Raw genomic sequence first — 18,743 nt, 5'->3', positions numbered from 1 at the left:
ATCCTGATTCTGCCCAATTTACTATGTGACCCTATTTATTTGCCTTAAAGAAGGAGCCACACAGAACTTACCATCATCATCTTCATCATCATCTGCAGCATTAATTACAACTGGTGGATGCGTGGGACTAGGAACATTTTCGGAACTTTCTACTTTCATAACGCTCCGCAGCTGAGGGGAAGGATTGGACTGGACAGACAATTTGTTCTGCTGAACTGAAAGTTGGCTAGCCTTCACTTCCTCTTCTGGTGACTCAGGCACAGTGGGCAACACAGCTAAACGCGCAAAATCAGTCATAAATTAAAAACAGAAGATACAACCCCAATTTACCAAAAATTCCTGACCCCCTATAAAAAGTATGGTGTATTTATCTTATGAGCAGTTACGTCTTTTCACTAAATTTCCTCATTTAAGTTCTAAAGTCCTAGGGAGGGAAAAAATGTGCTTTTAGCTAATTAACTCTCCACTGTACATAAACACAAAGTGGGCACTCAAAACAGAATAAACAGAAGACTAGAAGAAGCATAGTACCTGTTCACAAATTCTAGACCTTTAATTTTAATAGTGTAATTCTAGGCTTTTTGCTCAGCAAAGTAGCTTTTAAGACCAAGCATATGACACTTATTTGAACCAAACCAGAACAGAGTAGGTCTACTTTTTTCCCTTAAATTGAGGTAAAAAGATGTAGCCATCAAATTTTAATCACGTAGCAAATGTGGCTTTTAAATCGCCAATTCCACTTATAAATTATTTTAAAATGGATTTTGGGAATAACTACTAGCTTTTTTAGTTTTACTTTATAGTCTAGAGTAGGGTTGGCACAAATATTTTTTGCAAAGAGCCAGTTTTTAGGCTTTGTAGGTCATATGGTTTCTGTCTCAACTACTCAGTTCTACAGCACTAGCACAAAACTAGTAATAGAAAACATGTAAATGGGCAAGGCTGCATTCCAATAAAACTTATTTTACAAAACAGGCAGAGGACCAGTTTTGCCGACCTTTGGCCTAGAAAATCAAATTTATTTTGAAAATGTTTATGGGTCTGATAAGAATATGAAAAATGAAGTAAGTATAATAACTTAAATGGCATGCCAAGATATAATGGTTCTATGGCCATGGATAAATCATTTAACCTTAATAAGATTCAGTTCACTCTGTAAAGTGGAAATAATTCTGCTGTTTCACAAGACTGAAAGGAGCCAACGTCTGAAAAGTACTGTTGTACAGTGTGCATAATAGCTGTTCATTTGATAGTATTCTTTTAAAATTAAAAACTGATCTCACTTTTGCTCGGAGGTAGGAAAAGGCCATCAACATATCGTCCTCTATTGTGATGGAAAGCGCAGTTTAATTTTTGACATCCCGTTGGCTGATTTTCCCAATAACAAGGAATTTCACTGCGTTTTTTCTGTAAGAGGGAAAAACACATTGCTTTCAAATAAAACAGTGATACATGTATTAAAGTGGTAGTTTGTTTTCTAGGCAAAGTTCATACAGGGTTCAAAAATCCGAGGCATGTGAGATGAGATGATTTTTACAAGGAAGAGAGGTTGCTGAAAACAACATAACTTAGGCATGATGGAGAGCTGAAAAGAGCAGGAGAGTAGTTTATGTTATTCTTTCCCTTTTTACCCTCATCCTGGAACCCCTAAAATGTCTATACTTAAAGAAGCAGGATGATACAGTAGTTTAAGTTTATGAAATCAAAGATAATAGGATCTGAATCTCTATTATGCTACTTATTGGTCAGATAGCCTTGGACAATTTATGCCTCTAAGCCTCACTTTCCTTAGCTATAAAACGGGAATAAATGGTTTCTTATGAAGAGCACATAAAATAAAGCACTAAGCACATAGTTCAAACTCAATAAACTGCAGTTATTACTTGAAGCTGAGAGTTCAAGGCTTTGAGAAAATTCTTTCCATTCATGAATTCTCCAAGTAAGGCACATGTAACAGCACACTAAGGATGTTAGGTATCCTTCCCAAGTCACCTTACTTTTATAAACGAAAATTGGGAGGAAAAAAAGAATACCTGTACATCTAGAATAAACTGCCGGATCATAGGATATATGTCCAAGAAAAATATATACATTAGTTCTCCAAAAGCTGTGTATAAGCAATGTTCACAGCAATATTATTTTCAATAGCTCTATACTTTTGCCAACCCACGTGTACATCAACACCAGAATGGATAAAGAAACCGTAAAGTATTCATACAACAGAATGTCATCTAGTAATGAGAAGGAATAAACCATTGCTATACTCAATGCCACACATGTGGAATGAAAGAAGCCAGACACAAGAGTGCATACTATATGATTCCGTTTATGAAAAGATCAAAACAGTCAAAACTTCTCCACGGCAGGGTAGGGATGGTGATCAGCTTTGGGGATGTGGTTAGTAACAAGGGGATGAAGGGGAAGATAGATTACTGCTAATACTCTATTTCTTGAACTAGGTGCTGATCAAGTAAGTATATTCACTTTATGAAAATTCTTCAAGTTGTAAGATTATGATTTGTGCACTTTTCTATATACATTTTAATAGTTCAAAAAAGGGGATAAAAAGATATGAGAAGTACTCCGAAAAAGTAACTAACCTCCGATGAACTGCATTATGTTGAATCTCTAATCATCATAAACAGCCTAAGGTTTAAAATTCCAGGAAAAAACACTAGCATTGAAATGTAAGATATGGAGAAGAGAAACAGAGAAACAATAACCATTACAAAAAGATGCTTAAATGTATCAAAAAGGGCAAATTCCAAAATCTACTATATTGAGAGACTGATAAAATTCAATAATACACTGTTTTTAGGGATGTGGAAGAATCAGGCAGTCTCAAACATATAATGGAAATGTAAATTAGCTCCACATCTCTGAAAGGTGATTTGGCAAAATCAGTTTTTTAAAAATATGTTCTAAGTTTATGTCATATGCATAATTACCTATTAACATTTTTTTAAAGTGTAGGTTACTGTGGGCACACTGCTCCGCAAGGAGCAGTAAAAATAAATAAAGTAAAACTAAAAGTACAGCAAATATCATTACTTTCAAAGAACTAGACAGAATTTCTTAGTCCTCTGTCACACCCAAAAGATAGATGTAATAGCTACCACTGTTTTTTAGACAGGAATAACAACAATTATTCAATTCTCCCTTTCTCAAGGCAGAACCTAAAGCCAATCTTCCTTGTTCCTAAGCCTGCCTTTGCTTAAATTTTACATCTTTCCTGGAAGCAATTTTCAAATTACTGAATGACTTCTGTAACAGAATCTTCTATATACAGAAGTCACATGACATTTATCTGCTCTGTTTAATACGTTTACTAGATTGTTTCTAATTGAAAAGTAATATATGTGCAACGAAGACAACTTGGAAAATGGAAATAGATGCCAATTATGCTATTACCCAAAGAGAATCACTTATTTTGGTATGAATTCTTTTTACTTGTAAAAAAAAAAAAAAAAAAAAAAAAACACAAGTGACTATATGCATACTAAAAAGAAAGGTATTCCATGTAATTCTGTACATTTTTCCTTAGTAATATCCTCCACATGCCAGGCGTGGGGGCTCACGCCTGTAATCCCAACACTTTGGGAGGCCAAGGTGGGTGGATCACCTGAGATCAGGAGTTCAAGACCAGCCAGACCAATATGGTGAAACCCCGTCTCTACTAAAAAATACAAAAATTAGCTAGGCATGGTGGAGGGCGCCTGAAGCCCCAGCTAGGCAGGAGGCTGAGACAGGAGAATCACTTGAACCCGGGAAGTGGAGGTTTCAGTGAGCCAAGATGGAGCCATTGCATTCCAGCCTGGGAGACAGAGTGAAATTCTGTCTCAAAAAAAAAACCAATTAAAAAAAAAATCCTCCACAATAATATTTCTCCTACATAATTATGTCTTCACATTTTTAACAGTAATACAGCACATGATCCAAAGTTAAAACAAGTTGATTCTCATTATTTGCAGTAGTTATGTTCTATAAAGTCACTAGGAACACTGAATTAGTAAATACTAAACCGTTTTTCCTAAGGGAAATCGAGTTGGGTTCCTGTGAGCCTCTGGTCACATTTTCATCAACTAATCAATACATAACTTGGTTTTGGGTGCATTTAATATTGTTCATTCATTAATACGAAACTCAAGACCAATAGCACTATAACTCACACTTGAACAAAGCTTATCTAACATCTATTTTCTTTTTTTTTTTTTGAGATGGAGTCTCGTTCTGTCGCCCAGGTTGGAATGCAGTGGCACAATCTCGGCTCACTGAAACTTCCACCTCCCAGGTTCAAGCAATTCTTCTGCTTCAGCCTCCCGAGTAGCTGGGATTATAGGCACATGCCACCATGCCGAGCTAATTTTTTTGTATTTTTAGTAGAGACAGGGTTTCACTATGTTGGCCAGGCTGGTCTCGAACTCCTGACCTCATGATCTGCCTGCCTCGGCCTCCCAAAATACTAGGATTACAGGCGTAAGCCACCGTGTCCGGCCTAACAATCTGTTTTCTCTGTAAGACACATCACAGCTTTCTTCTACTCAGGAACACTACAAAGCACTTCAGCAATAGGCCTAGGAGCCATTTTAAGCAGCATCACCACCAACCAAAAGCCATGGAACCAAATAGACCATGAAAAGGACACTTGTTTACAGTATCAGAAGAAGGCAGAGCTCTGTTCCACCTCACCTGGAAATGTGACTCAATTTGTGAACCAATGTGACACATGTCAGATGACTCAAATTTTTTGCTGCTATGAACATGTCTACAAATGACCAAGTACTGATTTGGGGGTTATAAATTTTAGCAAATAGGCAAATTTGCAAATATGGAACCAATGAATAATGAAAATGAACTGCATGCAGAAGCGGTAAACAATAAAAAGACTCCTTCTCATCCCTGTCACCTTCCCATAGCCACTGTTGTTAAGTTTCACCTTTATACTTCCAGAGATTTTAAAAATTCATATGCAAGTGAAAAACAAATATAAACTGTTTTCCCTCTTTTTTTTTTATTTTGAGATGGGAGTCTCACTGTATAGCCCAGGCTGGAGTATAGTGGTGTAATCTCGACTCACTGCAATCTCTGCCTCCTGGGTTCAAGTGATTCTCCTGCCTCAACCTCCTGAGTGCTGGGACGACGGGGTGTGCCAACACACCCGGCTAATTTTTGTAATTTTAGTAGAGATGGGGTTTCACTGTGTTGGCCAAGTGGTCTCAAACTCCTGACGTCAGGTCATCCAGCCACCTCAGCCTCCCAAAGTGCTGGGATTACAGGCATGAGCCACGGCACCAGGCTTCCCTCTCTTTTTTTAACCCATCTTGCTCTTCACCTTAGGTTTTCCACTTGACAATATATCCTAATTATTTCCATATCAATAAGTTAGTTTCCCCTTTAAAATTTTTTGTTAACAGCTACCTGGCACTCCACTGCATGAATGTAGCAAAACTTTATTTTAAAAGAAGGACAGTTAGGTTATTTCCAGTATTTTACTATTACAAATTACTACAATAAGTAATTCTGCACACATCTTATTTTGCAGGTAAATACCTATGTGTAAAAAGTATAAGCATTTAGTTCTTTCAAGCAATATAGCCAATAAGCCTCTGTGCAGAAAAGAGTTAACATAGCAACTCTGAGACTACTATCTTAGAAATGCCTGCTTGCAAGGCTTGTTCTTGGCTAGCATCTGGGAACTTGGCTTTTAGATGCTCCAAGCTAATTGGTAAGTGGGGGAGGGAGAAGGCTTGGTATGTCTAGACTGTTTGTGCAAACGATATGGTTAATGCTGAACATCTGCCTTCCTTTTGGGAGTCTGGAATTTGGGTACATGTTTGGTAAAGGGTGCTTACTTGGCCAGCACCAATGAAAATCCTGGATGTTGAGTCTCTAATGGATTTCCCTGGGCAGGAACACCACACACGCACTGCTGCATTTTCATGACTCGTAGAAGAGTGTGCTCTGTGTCACCCCTAAAGTGAGTGGGCATAAAAAAACAGGCACATGGATTCTTCCAGATTCCTCCAATGTCTTTTTCCCTTATGATCTTACAGTGTGTCTTCACTCTATTGCTGTAATAAATCTTAACTCTGAATACATTCTAGAGAATCTCTAAAATGAAGAGGTGCTCCTGGAGACACTGACATACCCTCCGTAGGAGTTGTGCCAATATACGCTCCATTAACAATGTTACAACAAGACTTTTCATGTTGTAACATAAAATATAAAAGCTGCAGAGTACTCCTTTATCAATTTATTTGATATCTGCTGCTATTTGCAAGACAGGTAGCTTAGAATGTAGTTAACAGACAAGAAATATGAAACCAGACTGGAGTAGCTGACCCCAGGCATATGAACTGCATATTTAGTCTCACCCCAACAATTCAGTCCAAAGTTGTTAGATGGGGCTGAGGGAGACAGGCATTCAGATGGGAGGAGGGAAAGACATGGTGGCCCAGAGCAGGGTACTGGAGTCTGACTGAGAATAGGAAGGTATCCCATGACCATGTGGAACTGGCATAGGGTGTTGGAACCCATGGAGAGTTAAGAGGACATGTGCATGAGAAGGTACCCTGACAAGTGTTGAGCCTGAGCAGGGTTAGCAATGTTTCTGTGCAGAAGAGATCCCAATGTAGGATGAAGAATATATACTCATGTAGGGTCAGTTTAGAATGGCATCAAAGACCAAGCGGGGTGAGGAAGGCAGGGTACTCCCAAGGGAACCTCGTACAGAGCTGGAATATGTGCGCAGGGTCAGGACAGCATCTCACATGGGAGAGCCGCTCAGCACAAAGTATCACAGCCCAAGGGTGTGAAAACAGTATCCATTGTAGGGATTGGGTTGGGGGTCAAAAGTAGGATGCCGGGGTCCAAGGAGGGTGAGAAAGAGGTCCCTACGGTGAAGGAAGCAGGGAGGCTTAGCACAGGGCACTGGAGTTGAACATGGTGAGAAAGGTGTCCCTGTGGAGAAGCTTTGTGTGTCATGCCAGAGCCTGAGAGGAAGGAAAAGGCTGTGACACAGTATTGGTTTTCATACTAGGAGACTGATCAAATAAATAAAAGTATTATGAACAATGAAAACCAAGTTTCTCACTTCTGGAGAAGAGTCACAGGTACGGAAAAGGAGAAGCCTACACTAAGTCCTGTGGTACTGATGAACTGGAAGCACCTATATGAACTATAATTTTTAATACTAAGTATCTATTATTGAATACATAGGCCCGGGCATGGGGGCTCATGCCTGTAAACACAGCACTTTGGGAGGCTGAGGCGGGTGGATCATGAGGTCATTAGATGGAGACCATCCTGGCTAACATGGTGAAACCCCATCTCTACTAAAAGTACAAAAAATTAGCCGGGTGTGGTGGCAGGCACCTGTAATCCCAGCTACTCGGGAGGCTGAGACAGGAGAATGGTGTGAACCCAGGAGGTGGAGCTTGCAGTGAGCCGAGATCGCGTCACTGCACTCCAGCCTCGGCGACAGAGCGAGACTCCGTCTCAAAAAAACAAAACAAAAAACAAAAAAAAGTTCTGATGTAAATGTCTGTTAAGTGTATACATTTATATATTCCTTAGCTCTGTCCACTGAGACGACCTGAAAGTGATGACACTCTAGGAGCAGCCCAAATCTTAACTTCTATATACCATTCTTCACTAAAAGAAACCAGGGCACCTTGGATAAATGGCTGAATCCAGGGCTGAAGTAGGAAAAGGACAGGATGAGCCTGGAAAATCTTGGCTAGGCCAAAAAGCAGAGATGCTCAAAGAATGACGGAAACATCAAAAGGACACAAAAATCAGCTTGAAAGGCTCCTACTGGCCAAATCTGGGTCAATCTGAGCATAAAGTCAGTAATGATAGTAACAAGAGTATGACACACTAGTTAAAATAGAAAACCACATATATCAGTCCATTTTTACACTGCTAAAGAACTACCTGAGACTGGGTAATTTATTTAAAAAAAAAAAAAAAGGTTTAACTAACTCACAGCTCCGCATGGCTGGGGAGGGCTCACGAAACTTACAACTATGGCAGGAGGTGAAGAGGACACAAGGCACAAACAAGGCTTACAAAGCAGCAGGAGAGTGCAAGTAAAGGGAGTCCCACATTTTTAAACCATCAGATCTCATGAGAACTCACTCATTATCACAAGAATAGCATGGGGGAAACCACCTCCATGATCCAATCACCTCCCATCAGGTCCCTCCCTTAACATATGGGGATTACAACAGAGGTGAGACTCAGGTGGGGATACAGAGCCAAACCGTATCATCACAAGTTTGCATTAACTCACATAAATAATGGGGAAAAAGCTGAAGTCTGATGAGAAATGGGGTAAAGGGTCTAAAAGTACCTCTCCACAAAATATTTATGGGAGGCTGAGGCGGGTGGATCACTTGAGGCCAACAATTCGAGACAAGCCTGGCCAACACGGCGAAACCTCGTGTCTACTAAAAAAATACAAAAAATTAGGCCGGGCGAGGTGGCTCACTCCTGTAATCCCAACACTTCGGGAGGCCAAGGCGGGCAGATCACAAGGTCAAGAAATTGAGACCTTCCTGGCCAACATGGTGAAACCCCGCCTCTACTAAAAATACAAACATTAGCTGGATGTGGTAGGCCCAGCTACTTCGGAGGCTGAGGCAGGAGAATCGCTTGAACCTGGGAAGCAGAGGTTGCAGTGAGCTGAGACCATGCCACTGCACTCCAGCCTGGCGACAGAGCAAGACTCCGTTTCAAAACAAAACAAAACAAAACAAAAAAAACCAAAAATACAAAAAATTAGATGGGTGTGGTAATGCAGGCCCACTGTCCCAGCTACTCGAGAGGCTGAGGCACAAGAATCACATGAACTCAGGAGGCAGAGGTCGCAGTGAGCTGAGATCACACCACTGCACTCCAGCCTGGGCAACAGCATGAGACTCTGTCTCAAAATAAATATATATATATAATTTGTGATAGTCCTGCTAAAGATACATAATCTTAATTTAATAATGAGGGGGAATACAAACAAACCCAAATTGAAGAATATTCTTAAAAACAATTTCTCTATAGCTACCATAAGTGTTAAGGCCAATGAAACGCAAGGCAGGACTGAGCGACTGCTGTCAACAGAAGGAGACAAAAAGAGTCACGACAACTATGCGCAACACTTGAATGTGGACTTGCTCTTTTTTTTTTTTTAGAGTCTCGCCCTGTCACCCAGGCTCTTTTTTTTTTTTGAGAGTCTCGCCCTGTCACCCAGGCTGGAGTGGAGTGGTGCAATCTCGGCTCAATGCAACCTCTGCCTCCCAGTTCAAGCGATTCTCCTGCCTCAGCCTCCTGAGTAGCTGGGATTACAGGTGCCGGCCACCACACACAGCTAATTTTTGTATTTTTAGTAGAGATGGGCTTTCACCATGTTGGTCAGGCTGGTCTCGATCTCCTGATCTCATGATTCGCCCGCCTCAGACTACCAAACTGCTGGGATTACAGGCATCAGCCACTGTGCCCAGCCTGGACTTGCTCTTTCTAAAATAAAAGATATTATTGTGAAAACTGGCAAACTTTGAGTGAGATCAAAGGATTAAATGGCGGTAATATTTCAATGTTAATCTTTTTCAAAAAATTATTGGGGTTGGCTGGGTGCAGTGACTCATGCCTGCAATACCAGAACTTTGGGAGGCCGAGGTCAAGTGGATCACCAGAGGTCAGGAGTTCGAGACCAGCCTGACCAACATGGCAACACCCCATCTCTACTAAAAATACAGAATTAGCCAGGCATGGTGGTGCATGCCTGTAATCCCAGCTACTAGGGAGGCTGAGGCAGGAGAATTGCTTGAACTAGGGAGGCTGAGGTTGCACTGAGCCAAGATCATACTACTGCACTCCAGCCTGGGCAACAAGAGCAAAACTCCGTCTCATAAAAAAAAAAAAAAAAAAAAAAAAAAAATTGGAGTCAGCTGGGCACGGTGGCTCATGCTTGCAATCCCAGCACTTTGGGAGGCTGAAGTGGGTACATGACCTGAAGTCAGGAGTTCGAGCCCAGCCTGGCCAACATAGTAAAACCCCGTCTCTACTAAAAATACAAAAATTAGCCAGCATGGTGGCAGGCGCCTGTAATCCCAGCTACTCAGGAGGCCGAGGCAGAAGAATCGCTTGAACCTGGGAGTAGGAGGTTGCAGTGAGCGGAGATCACGCCATTGCACTCCAACCTGGGCTGCAAGAGTGAAACTCTGCCTCAAAAAAAAAAAAAAAAAATGTGGGAGTCTTGCTCTGTTGCCCAGGCTGGAGTGCAATGGTGCAGCCCTCACTGCAGCCTTGAACTCTTGGGCTCAAGTATCCTCCCACCTCAGACTCCCGAAAAGGTGGGACTACAAGCACTAGCCAACATGCTCAGCCTAGTTTTCTAATTTTGATAGCTGTATTATGATTATGTAGGAGAATGTCCTACTTGCTTGTAGGAAACACTAATCAAGTATTTGGAGGTAACAGGGAATGTCAGTAATTTACTCCTACACGGCTTTAAACATTTTTATACTGTATTGACAACTTTCCTCTAAGTATGCAATTTTTTAAAAATAAAAAGAAATTAACAGATACTCTCCAAATATGCATATGTATTTTTAAAGCTTAGATAGTACCAAACTATCCTCCAGAAAAATTATATCAATTTATGCTTATATCATTTAGACATTAAGTGAACATTAGTAATGTTGGGAATTTCACTGGATCATTAAAAAAAATAAAAATTGGCTAGACACGATGGCTCATGTCTATAATCCCAGGACTTTGGGAGGCAGAGGCGTAAGGATAGCTTGAGCCGGGGAGTTTGAGACCAGACTGGGCAACATAGCGAAATCCCGTATCTATAACAAAATATATAAAATTCTTAAGTTTTTTATATATATACACACACACGTGTATATATGTATATACACACACATATGTATGCGTACATATACATATATATACAGATACATATATACACACACGTGTATATACACATGTATATACGCACATATACACACATATATTCATATACACATACACATATATTCACATATGTGTATATATACGTATGTATATGTGTGTATATACGTGTGTGTGTATATATATATACACATATATATTTTTTGAGATGGAATGTTGCTCTGTCGCCAGGCTGGAGCGCAGTGGTGCAATCTCAGCTCACTGGAACCTCCAACTCCCTGGTTCAAGTGATTCTCCTGCCTCAGCCTCTAAGTAGCTGGAATTATAGACACACGCCACCACACCCAGCTAATCTTTGTATTTTTAGTAGAGATGGGGTTTCACCGTGTTGGCTAGGATAGTCTCCATCTCCTGACCTCGTTCTGCCCACCTCGGCCTCCCAAAGTGCTGGAATTACAGGCATGAGCCACCGCACCCAGCCTTAATATATTTTTTAGAAGTCACTTTTGTCCCTATGTTTTTTATTGGCCCACCAGGTCCCCAGACTACTTATTAACAGAAATCAAAAACTTACATCAATCTCCATGTGCCGAAACCTGCACACCTGTCGAAAACAGCGCCCTTCTTGCCATAATGTGCAAACAGTTTCATTTCCTAGTGCAGCTTCACAGTGACGGAATGGGCAGCTGTCGCCCTGTAAACAAATAGAGAACACAGAAAAAAACTGTAGCACTGAAATACACCCTAGGTAAAATACCCATAACAATAGCTCCTGGAATTTAGATAAGCATAAATGAGTAAGAAAGGATAGGTAAGGTAGAAAACAATGGAGATGGAATGACAGGAACAAACTGAGAGCAACAAATTTATTATTTCCTATAACCTATTTCTTGACAGTACCCTTCATTTGATCTGGCATGAGTGACACAAGCTGAGACAAAGGGTTGAAAAAGACAAGTAGGAGTGTTAGATACTCTTTAAAAATATATTTTACAGTTCATCTTCAAAACTGACATACTGATTTGTGTAACTCTAGCTTGTGATGTAAATCAGAAAGTAAACAGAATTTAAATATAATTAACATATATACAATATGACTGTGCTTCACTGCATACTTTATGCAATGTAATATCTGAAATAAAATGCTACTGTTGTGCAAACTGCTATAGGTAAGATAAAATTATCATAGCTTTGCTCAAAACTCATCGTTTAAAACATAATATCACCGGGCGTGGTGGCTCATGCCTGTAATTCCAGAACTGTGGGAGACCGAGGCGGGCAGATCACGAGGTCAGGAGTTTGAGACAAGCCTGGCCAACCACAGTGAAACCCCATCTTGACTAAAACTACAAAAAGTAGCTGGGCGTGGTGGCAGGCGCCAGTAATCCCAGCTACTTGGGAGGCTGAGGCAGGAGAATGGCTTGAACCCAGGAGGCAGAGGTTGCAGTGAGCCAAGATTGTGCCACTGCACTCCAGCCTGGGTGGAGAACCAGACTTGGTCTCCAAAAAAAAACAAAAAAAATCAAGATGACTGAAGAACAAACTTTTGTAACATATACATTTATAGAATTAGTCATAAAATCACAGAAAGCAATAGGTATACGTAAATAGAGCTGCAAAAGAATCAAGCAGAAAAACAGAAGTTTTGACAAAGATAAAGCCATTCTAAATATGCAAAAGCTAAATATAGATGGCTCTATATTCTCAGTACTCAGCAGGAAATCTGGGAGAAGAATGAAGTCAAATTCAACCCATGACAGTTTCTGGAAGTACAACACAATTCACTCACTCATTTAATATAAAGTATATAAAATCAGTTAGTAAGGCATAGGTCAAAGTGCCCCCATTTCCAAAGCCACCCTGAACAGATTAACTGTGAACACTGAATGATGACTACATGCCACATGCCTTTTCACTTTTGTAGAAGATGGGAAAATTAGTTATATATAAAATGAAGAGAAAAAAACAATGAATTATTCTAAATACACTATCCTTTAAAAAACTGACAGCCAATAATAAACAGCTGGGCAAAAAATATAAATATACTAAAAACAACTTAAAATGTTGGGAAAATCTTATCCAATTCTATTAAGCAAATTGTAGAAAGAACTAATTTAAAGATGTCAATTCTTACTTTGGTACATGTAGAATAGAAAAAAAAATAGCAGTCTTCTCCTTGATTAGGCATGCTGGGTAGATTCTTAGATCAGAAGTGGCTTCTTGAAACAAGCCACTGCTTCCTCAAAGCAAGGACCAGGCTCCAAGTCCTCGTGAAATGAGTTTAATCTTCCAAATGACAACTCAATCACAGAAACTGTCTTTAAACTGTAAACCTAAAATGAGGAGACAATGAATGAAAATATTTCAGGTAAATTCTTCCTCCTTCAAATCACCATGGCTAATGAGATCATATTGCTAGAATCAAATTTTATTAATACAAACTTGCTTATACAGAGCCTTGTAAACACACTGATTGTGAATACTGTACATTCCCATCTGCAACGTAAAATTTTGGCTAGAAAGGCCATGCTGTTCTTTTATATCCTCTATGATGCTTATTACACGATTACAGCATTGTAAATAAGCATTGTTAACTAAAGATCTACATTTTATTTTTAACTCTTTTTAGAGACAGTCACTCTGTTGCCCAGGTTGGAGTGCAATGATGTGATCATAGCTCACTGCAACACTGAACTCCCGGGCTCAAGGGATTCTCCCACCTCAGCCTCCCCCAAGTATCTAGGACTATAGGCACATGCCACTACGCCCACCTAATTTTTTAAAAAAATTTTTTTGTAAAGACAGGATCTTGCTATGTTGTTCAGTCTGGTCTTGAACTCCTGCCTCAAGCAATCCTCCTCCCTTGGCCTCCCAAAATGCTGGGAATACATCTGTGAGCCATCCCGCCCAGCCTGATCTACATTATACATATATGTATAATTTGAAAGTCTCAAAACACTACATACATTTTAGATTATTAATGGGACTTAGGTTACTAACACAAGATACTTGCTAACAAAATGTATTAAAGTAGAATGTTTCATCTAAATGAAAAAGTTCAAATATTTTCACAAGCATTTTTATTTCAAAAGTATATAATCATAACTAGGTGAGAAAACCCTGTTTAGCTAGAATAACTGACGAAACAATTACTTCTGAAAGCATTTACGGATCTAGCTTACATTAATGAAGATGACTAGAGCTGTACACCAATTACAAACAAGAAGCAAAAAGTCTTCGGGGCTTTCCATAATAGTAAGTCCACAAAACAACAAATATTTTCTCCCCTAGTCCACGGCATACCCTGATCTCCACACTAAAACGTCCAAGCAAGCTTCTGCAAAAGCATATAACAAGAGCACATATAAGAATATGGAAGGGGTTTCCACAAACTTATATACACCATAAGATCAGGTTTCAGAAACAGTGATCTACAACTTGAAATCAATTAAGTCAAATTCAATCATATCTCCCACTAATAATTCTTAATGCAAGAATGGTATGCCATGATGAAAAGTCGCCTTGATGTTAACAACCCAGATTAGGAGTAACTGTCTGATACTAAACACGTACCCAAATGTTTAAAGTTTACATACCCTTGGACAAACAATTCAATTTCTAGAATTTATTATAAGGCAAAAGTATTAAAGGTAACAATGCACAAGAAATGTTATCACAATCTTCTTTTAATAATGAAATAGGCCAGGTGCAGTGGCTCATGCCTATAATCCCAGTACTCTGGGAGGCCAAGGTGGGCAGATCACTTGAGTCCAGAGTTTGAGACCAACCAGCCTGGACAACATGACAAAACCCCACCTCTTAAAAAACAGAAAAAAATTTAGCTGGCTGTGGTGGCGCACACCTGTGATCCCAGTTACTTGGGGGAGCTGAGGCACAAGAATCACTTGAACCCAGGAGGCAGAGGTTGCAATGAGCCAAGATTGCACCATCGCACTCCAGTTTGGGCAACAGAGCGAGACACTGTCTCAAAAAAGAAAAAAGGAAAGGAAAAAAATAATGAAATAATATCTAGAAACCTAACTGTTCAAAAACTGGAGACTGTTTTTAAAAATTATGATATATGGCCAGGCACGGTGGCTCATGCCTATAATCCCAGCACTTTGGGAGGTAGAAGTTGGTGGATCACTTGAGGTGAGGAGTTTGAGAATAGCCTGGGCACATGGTGAAACCCCATCTCTACTAAAAATACAAAAATTAGCCAGGTGTGGTAGCACACACCTGTAGTCCCAGCTACTCAGAAGCCTGAGGCAGGGAAACTTCTTGAACCTGGGAGGTGGAGGTTGCAGTGAGCCAAGATCACGCACTGCACTCCAGCCTGGGCAACAGAGTGAGACTCCATTTCAAAAATAAATAATAATTTAAAAAATTATGGTATATTCACATAATGTGACAATATACAGCCATTAGAGTTTCATACCAGAAAGTGAATGTTGCCGTAAAAAACAAAAACAAAAACAAAAAAATCTAAAAATATGTAAGTAGCTTTGTTATTGGATCACAGGTAGAGGCTGGAAGACTTTCGAGGTGCTTGATAGAAAAGGCCGAGAAGAAACTGCTGCTAAAGCATATGAGCATTAAAGGTGCTTAAGGTACTTATGGTGAGGTTTCAGTCAGAAATGAGGATCGAGTTATTGGAAAGTGGAGGACAGGCTTTTTTTTTTTTTTTTTTTTAGATGGAGTCTTGCTCTGTTACCCAGGCTGGAGTGCAATGGCACCATCTTGGCTCACTGCAACCTCCGCCTCCCAGGTTCAAGCAATTCTCCTGCCTGTCTCCCAAGTAGCTGAAATTACAGGCTTGCACCACCACGTATGGCTAATTTTTGTATTTTTAGTAGAGACAGGGTTTCACCATGTTGGCCAGGCTGGTCTCAAACTTCTGACCTCAGGTGATCCACCCACCTCGGCCTCCCAAAGTGCTGGGATTACAGGTGTGAACCACTGTGCCCGGCAGGAAAGGTTATTCTTGTTATAAAGTGACAGAGAACTTAGAATTGTGTTCTGTTGCACAGAAGGCAGAACTTGGAAGCAATGAACTTGGGTTTTAGCTGAGGAGATTTCTAAGCAAAGTGTGGAAGGAACAGCCTGGGCTTTTCCTGCTGCTTATAGTGAAATGCAAGGAGAGAAATATATTGAGGCAAGAACTATCAAGCAAAAAGGAATAAAGAATCTGAACTTGAAAATTTAGAAAATTCTCACTCTATCCATATTGCAAAAAAAAAAACAAGAATGTATGCTCTCTAGAGAAAAGGGTATGGGTGGGCAACAGTTTGTTGGAGATTAGGTGTGTGACTAGATTCAGGCAACCATCTTAGCAAAAAATGTTGCCAGCTCAAAACGAAAGACAGACATGTACAGAGGGGACGTGATGAGAAGATACACAAGGAGAAGATGACCATGTGGCTGGAGTGATGCATCTACAAACCAAGGAATGCCAAGGATTGCCAACAAACACCAGAAGCCAGAAGGGGTAAGGAAGGATCATTCCTCTACAGGCTTCAGAGGGAGAATGGCCCTGCTGAAATCGTTTCGGACATCTCACCTTCAGAATTGTGAGACAACAAACTTCTGTAGCTACCCAGTTTGTGATACTTTGTTATGGAAGTCCTAGGAACTAATACAGATTACAAGCATAGTCAAATGACCTTTGACAAAGGAGCAAAGGATAGTCTTTTCAACATGTTACTGGAACAAATGGATACCCACATATAAAAAAATAATTCTAGACACAGACTTTACACTTTTCACAAAAATAAAATGGATAACAACTTAAATATAAAAGAAAACCAATAAATTGGATTTCAATAAAAACCATTAAAATTTAGCCGGGCACGGTGGCGAATGCCTGCAATCCCAGCTACTGGGGAAGCTGAGGCAAGAGAATCACCTGAATACGGGAGGCGGAGGTTGCAGTGAGCCGAGATCACGCCACTGCACTCCAGCCTGCGCAACAAGAGCGAAACACCATCTGAAAAAAAAAACAAACCCATTAAATTGGAGTTCATTAAAATTAAAAAAGGTCTGCTCTGTGAAAGGTCTGTTAAGAAGCTTTAAGAAAGAAACAATGAAAAAGTCACAGGCTGGGAGAAAATATTTGCAAAACATAAGTGATAAGGTCTGATACACAAAATATATAACCCTTGAAACTCGAAAATAAGAAAACAACCCCCCAATTCAAAAAGGCAAAAGATCTGAACAGGTACCTCACCAAAGAAGGTATACAGATGGAAAATAAGCATTTGAAACCTTGCCCAACATCATACATCATTAGGGACTGCAAATTCCTTTTCTAATGGCTAAAATCCATTCAGGCACAGTGGCTCACATCTGTAATCCCAGCACTTTGGGAGGCCGAGGCAGGTGGATCATCTGAGGTCAGGAGTTCAAGATGGGCTTGGCAAACATGGTGAGACCCCGTCTCTACTAAAAATACAAAAATTAGCTGGCCATGGTAGCACACACCTGTAATCCCAGCTACTCAGGAGGCAGAGAGAGGAGAATCATTTGAACCTGGTAGGCAGAGGCTGCAGTGAGCCAAGATCGTGCCACTATACTCCAGCCTGGACAACAGAGTGAGACTCTGTCTCAAAAAATAATAATAAAAAAAAATAAAAATGGCTAAAATCCAAAATACCAAAAGCACTAAATGCTGGTGAGGATGGCAAGCAACAAGACAGAAGTCTGAAAAATCACAAAACATGGAATAGTATGCAGCCAATGAAAAGGAACAAAATCATGTCCTTTGCAGGGACATGAATGGAGCCAGAGGCTATTATCCTTAGCAAACTAACGCAGAAACAGGAAACCAAATACAGCATGTTCTCACTTGTAAGTGGGAGCTAAATGCTGAGAACACATGGACATAGAGGGGAACAACAAATGCTGGAGCCTATCAGAAGGTAGAAGGCGGGAGGAGGAAGAGGACCAGGAAAAATAACTAATGGATACGAGGCTTAATACCTGGGTGATGAAATAATCTGTACAACAAACCCTCACGACATACATTTACCTGTGTAACACCTGCACATCCTGCACATGCACCCCTGAATTTAAAATAAAAGTTAAGGCCCAGTGTGGTGGCTCACGCTTGTAATCCCAACACCTTGGGAGGCCAAGGTGGGTGGATCACTTGAGGTCAGTAGTTCAAGACCAGCCTGGCCAACATGGTGAAACCGCATCTCTACCAAAAAATACAAAAATTAGCCAGGCATGGTGGCACACAACCGTAGTACCAGCAACTCAGGAGGCTGAGGTGGGAGAATCACTTGAACACAGGAGATGGAGGTTGCAATGAACCAAGAACACACCACTGCACTCCAGCCTGGGTGACAGTGAGTGAGACCTGTCCAAAAAAAAAAAAAAAAGGCTATCTGAATAATTTTCAGACGTATATGCAACAAAGGAAAAAGTTTAATAATAATAAAAAGTCATTTGAGGTCAGGAGTTCAAGACCAGCCTGGCCAACATGGCAAAACACCGTCTCTACTGAAAATGCAAAAAATTAGCCAGGCGTGGTAGCCCACACCTGTAGTCCCAGCTACTCGGGAGGCTGAGGCACAAGAACCGCTTGAACCCAGGGGCAGAGGTTGCAGTGAGCCACCATTTTGCCACTGCACTCCAGACTAGGCAACAGAGCAAGATTCTGTCTCCAAAAAAAAAAAAAAAAAAAAGTTATGAAGGGGAATAAAAGGCTTAGAGGTCAATTTCACTCATGATATCAACATTCCAAAGAACATATTTGAAACTGTTACCGGTTTCAGAAAGACCAGCAACAAAATAACTGAAACAATAAAATGGTAGCTATGAAATGCAAA

The 18,743-nt window shown here is 40.4% G+C and overlaps 1 protein-coding gene across 51 annotated transcripts in view; it reads right to left on the bottom strand.

Annotated features, from left to right (window-relative positions):
- The window catches only part of ZC3H11A (zinc finger CCCH-type containing 11A), a 58,587-nt gene that overhangs the window by 24,006 nt on the left and 15,838 nt on the right, over positions 1-18,743 (bottom strand). For 47 of the 51 annotated variants that reach the window (XM_077956756.1, XM_077957854.1, XM_077958285.1 and 44 more), the window contains 4 exon segments: positions 13,046-13,244; positions 11,486-11,605; positions 1,284-1,407; positions 72-275 (listed from right to left, as the gene is read on the bottom strand). In XM_077956756.1, coding sequence (XP_077812882.1) covers positions 72-275; positions 1,284-1,407; positions 11,486-11,605; positions 13,046-13,099 — 502 coding nt within the window. In that variant the 5' untranslated portion in view covers positions 13,100-13,244. 51 annotated transcript variants of the gene reach the window in all.

This window comes from Macaca mulatta, chromosome 1, assembly GCF_049350105.2.
Source record: "Macaca mulatta isolate MMU2019108-1 chromosome 1, T2T-MMU8v2.0, whole genome shotgun sequence".
NCBI lineage: Eukaryota > Metazoa > Chordata > Mammalia > Primates > Cercopithecidae > Macaca > Macaca mulatta.
Note: the sequence above shows the minus strand (reverse complement) of the source record. Positions and strands in the feature narration are given on the sequence as shown.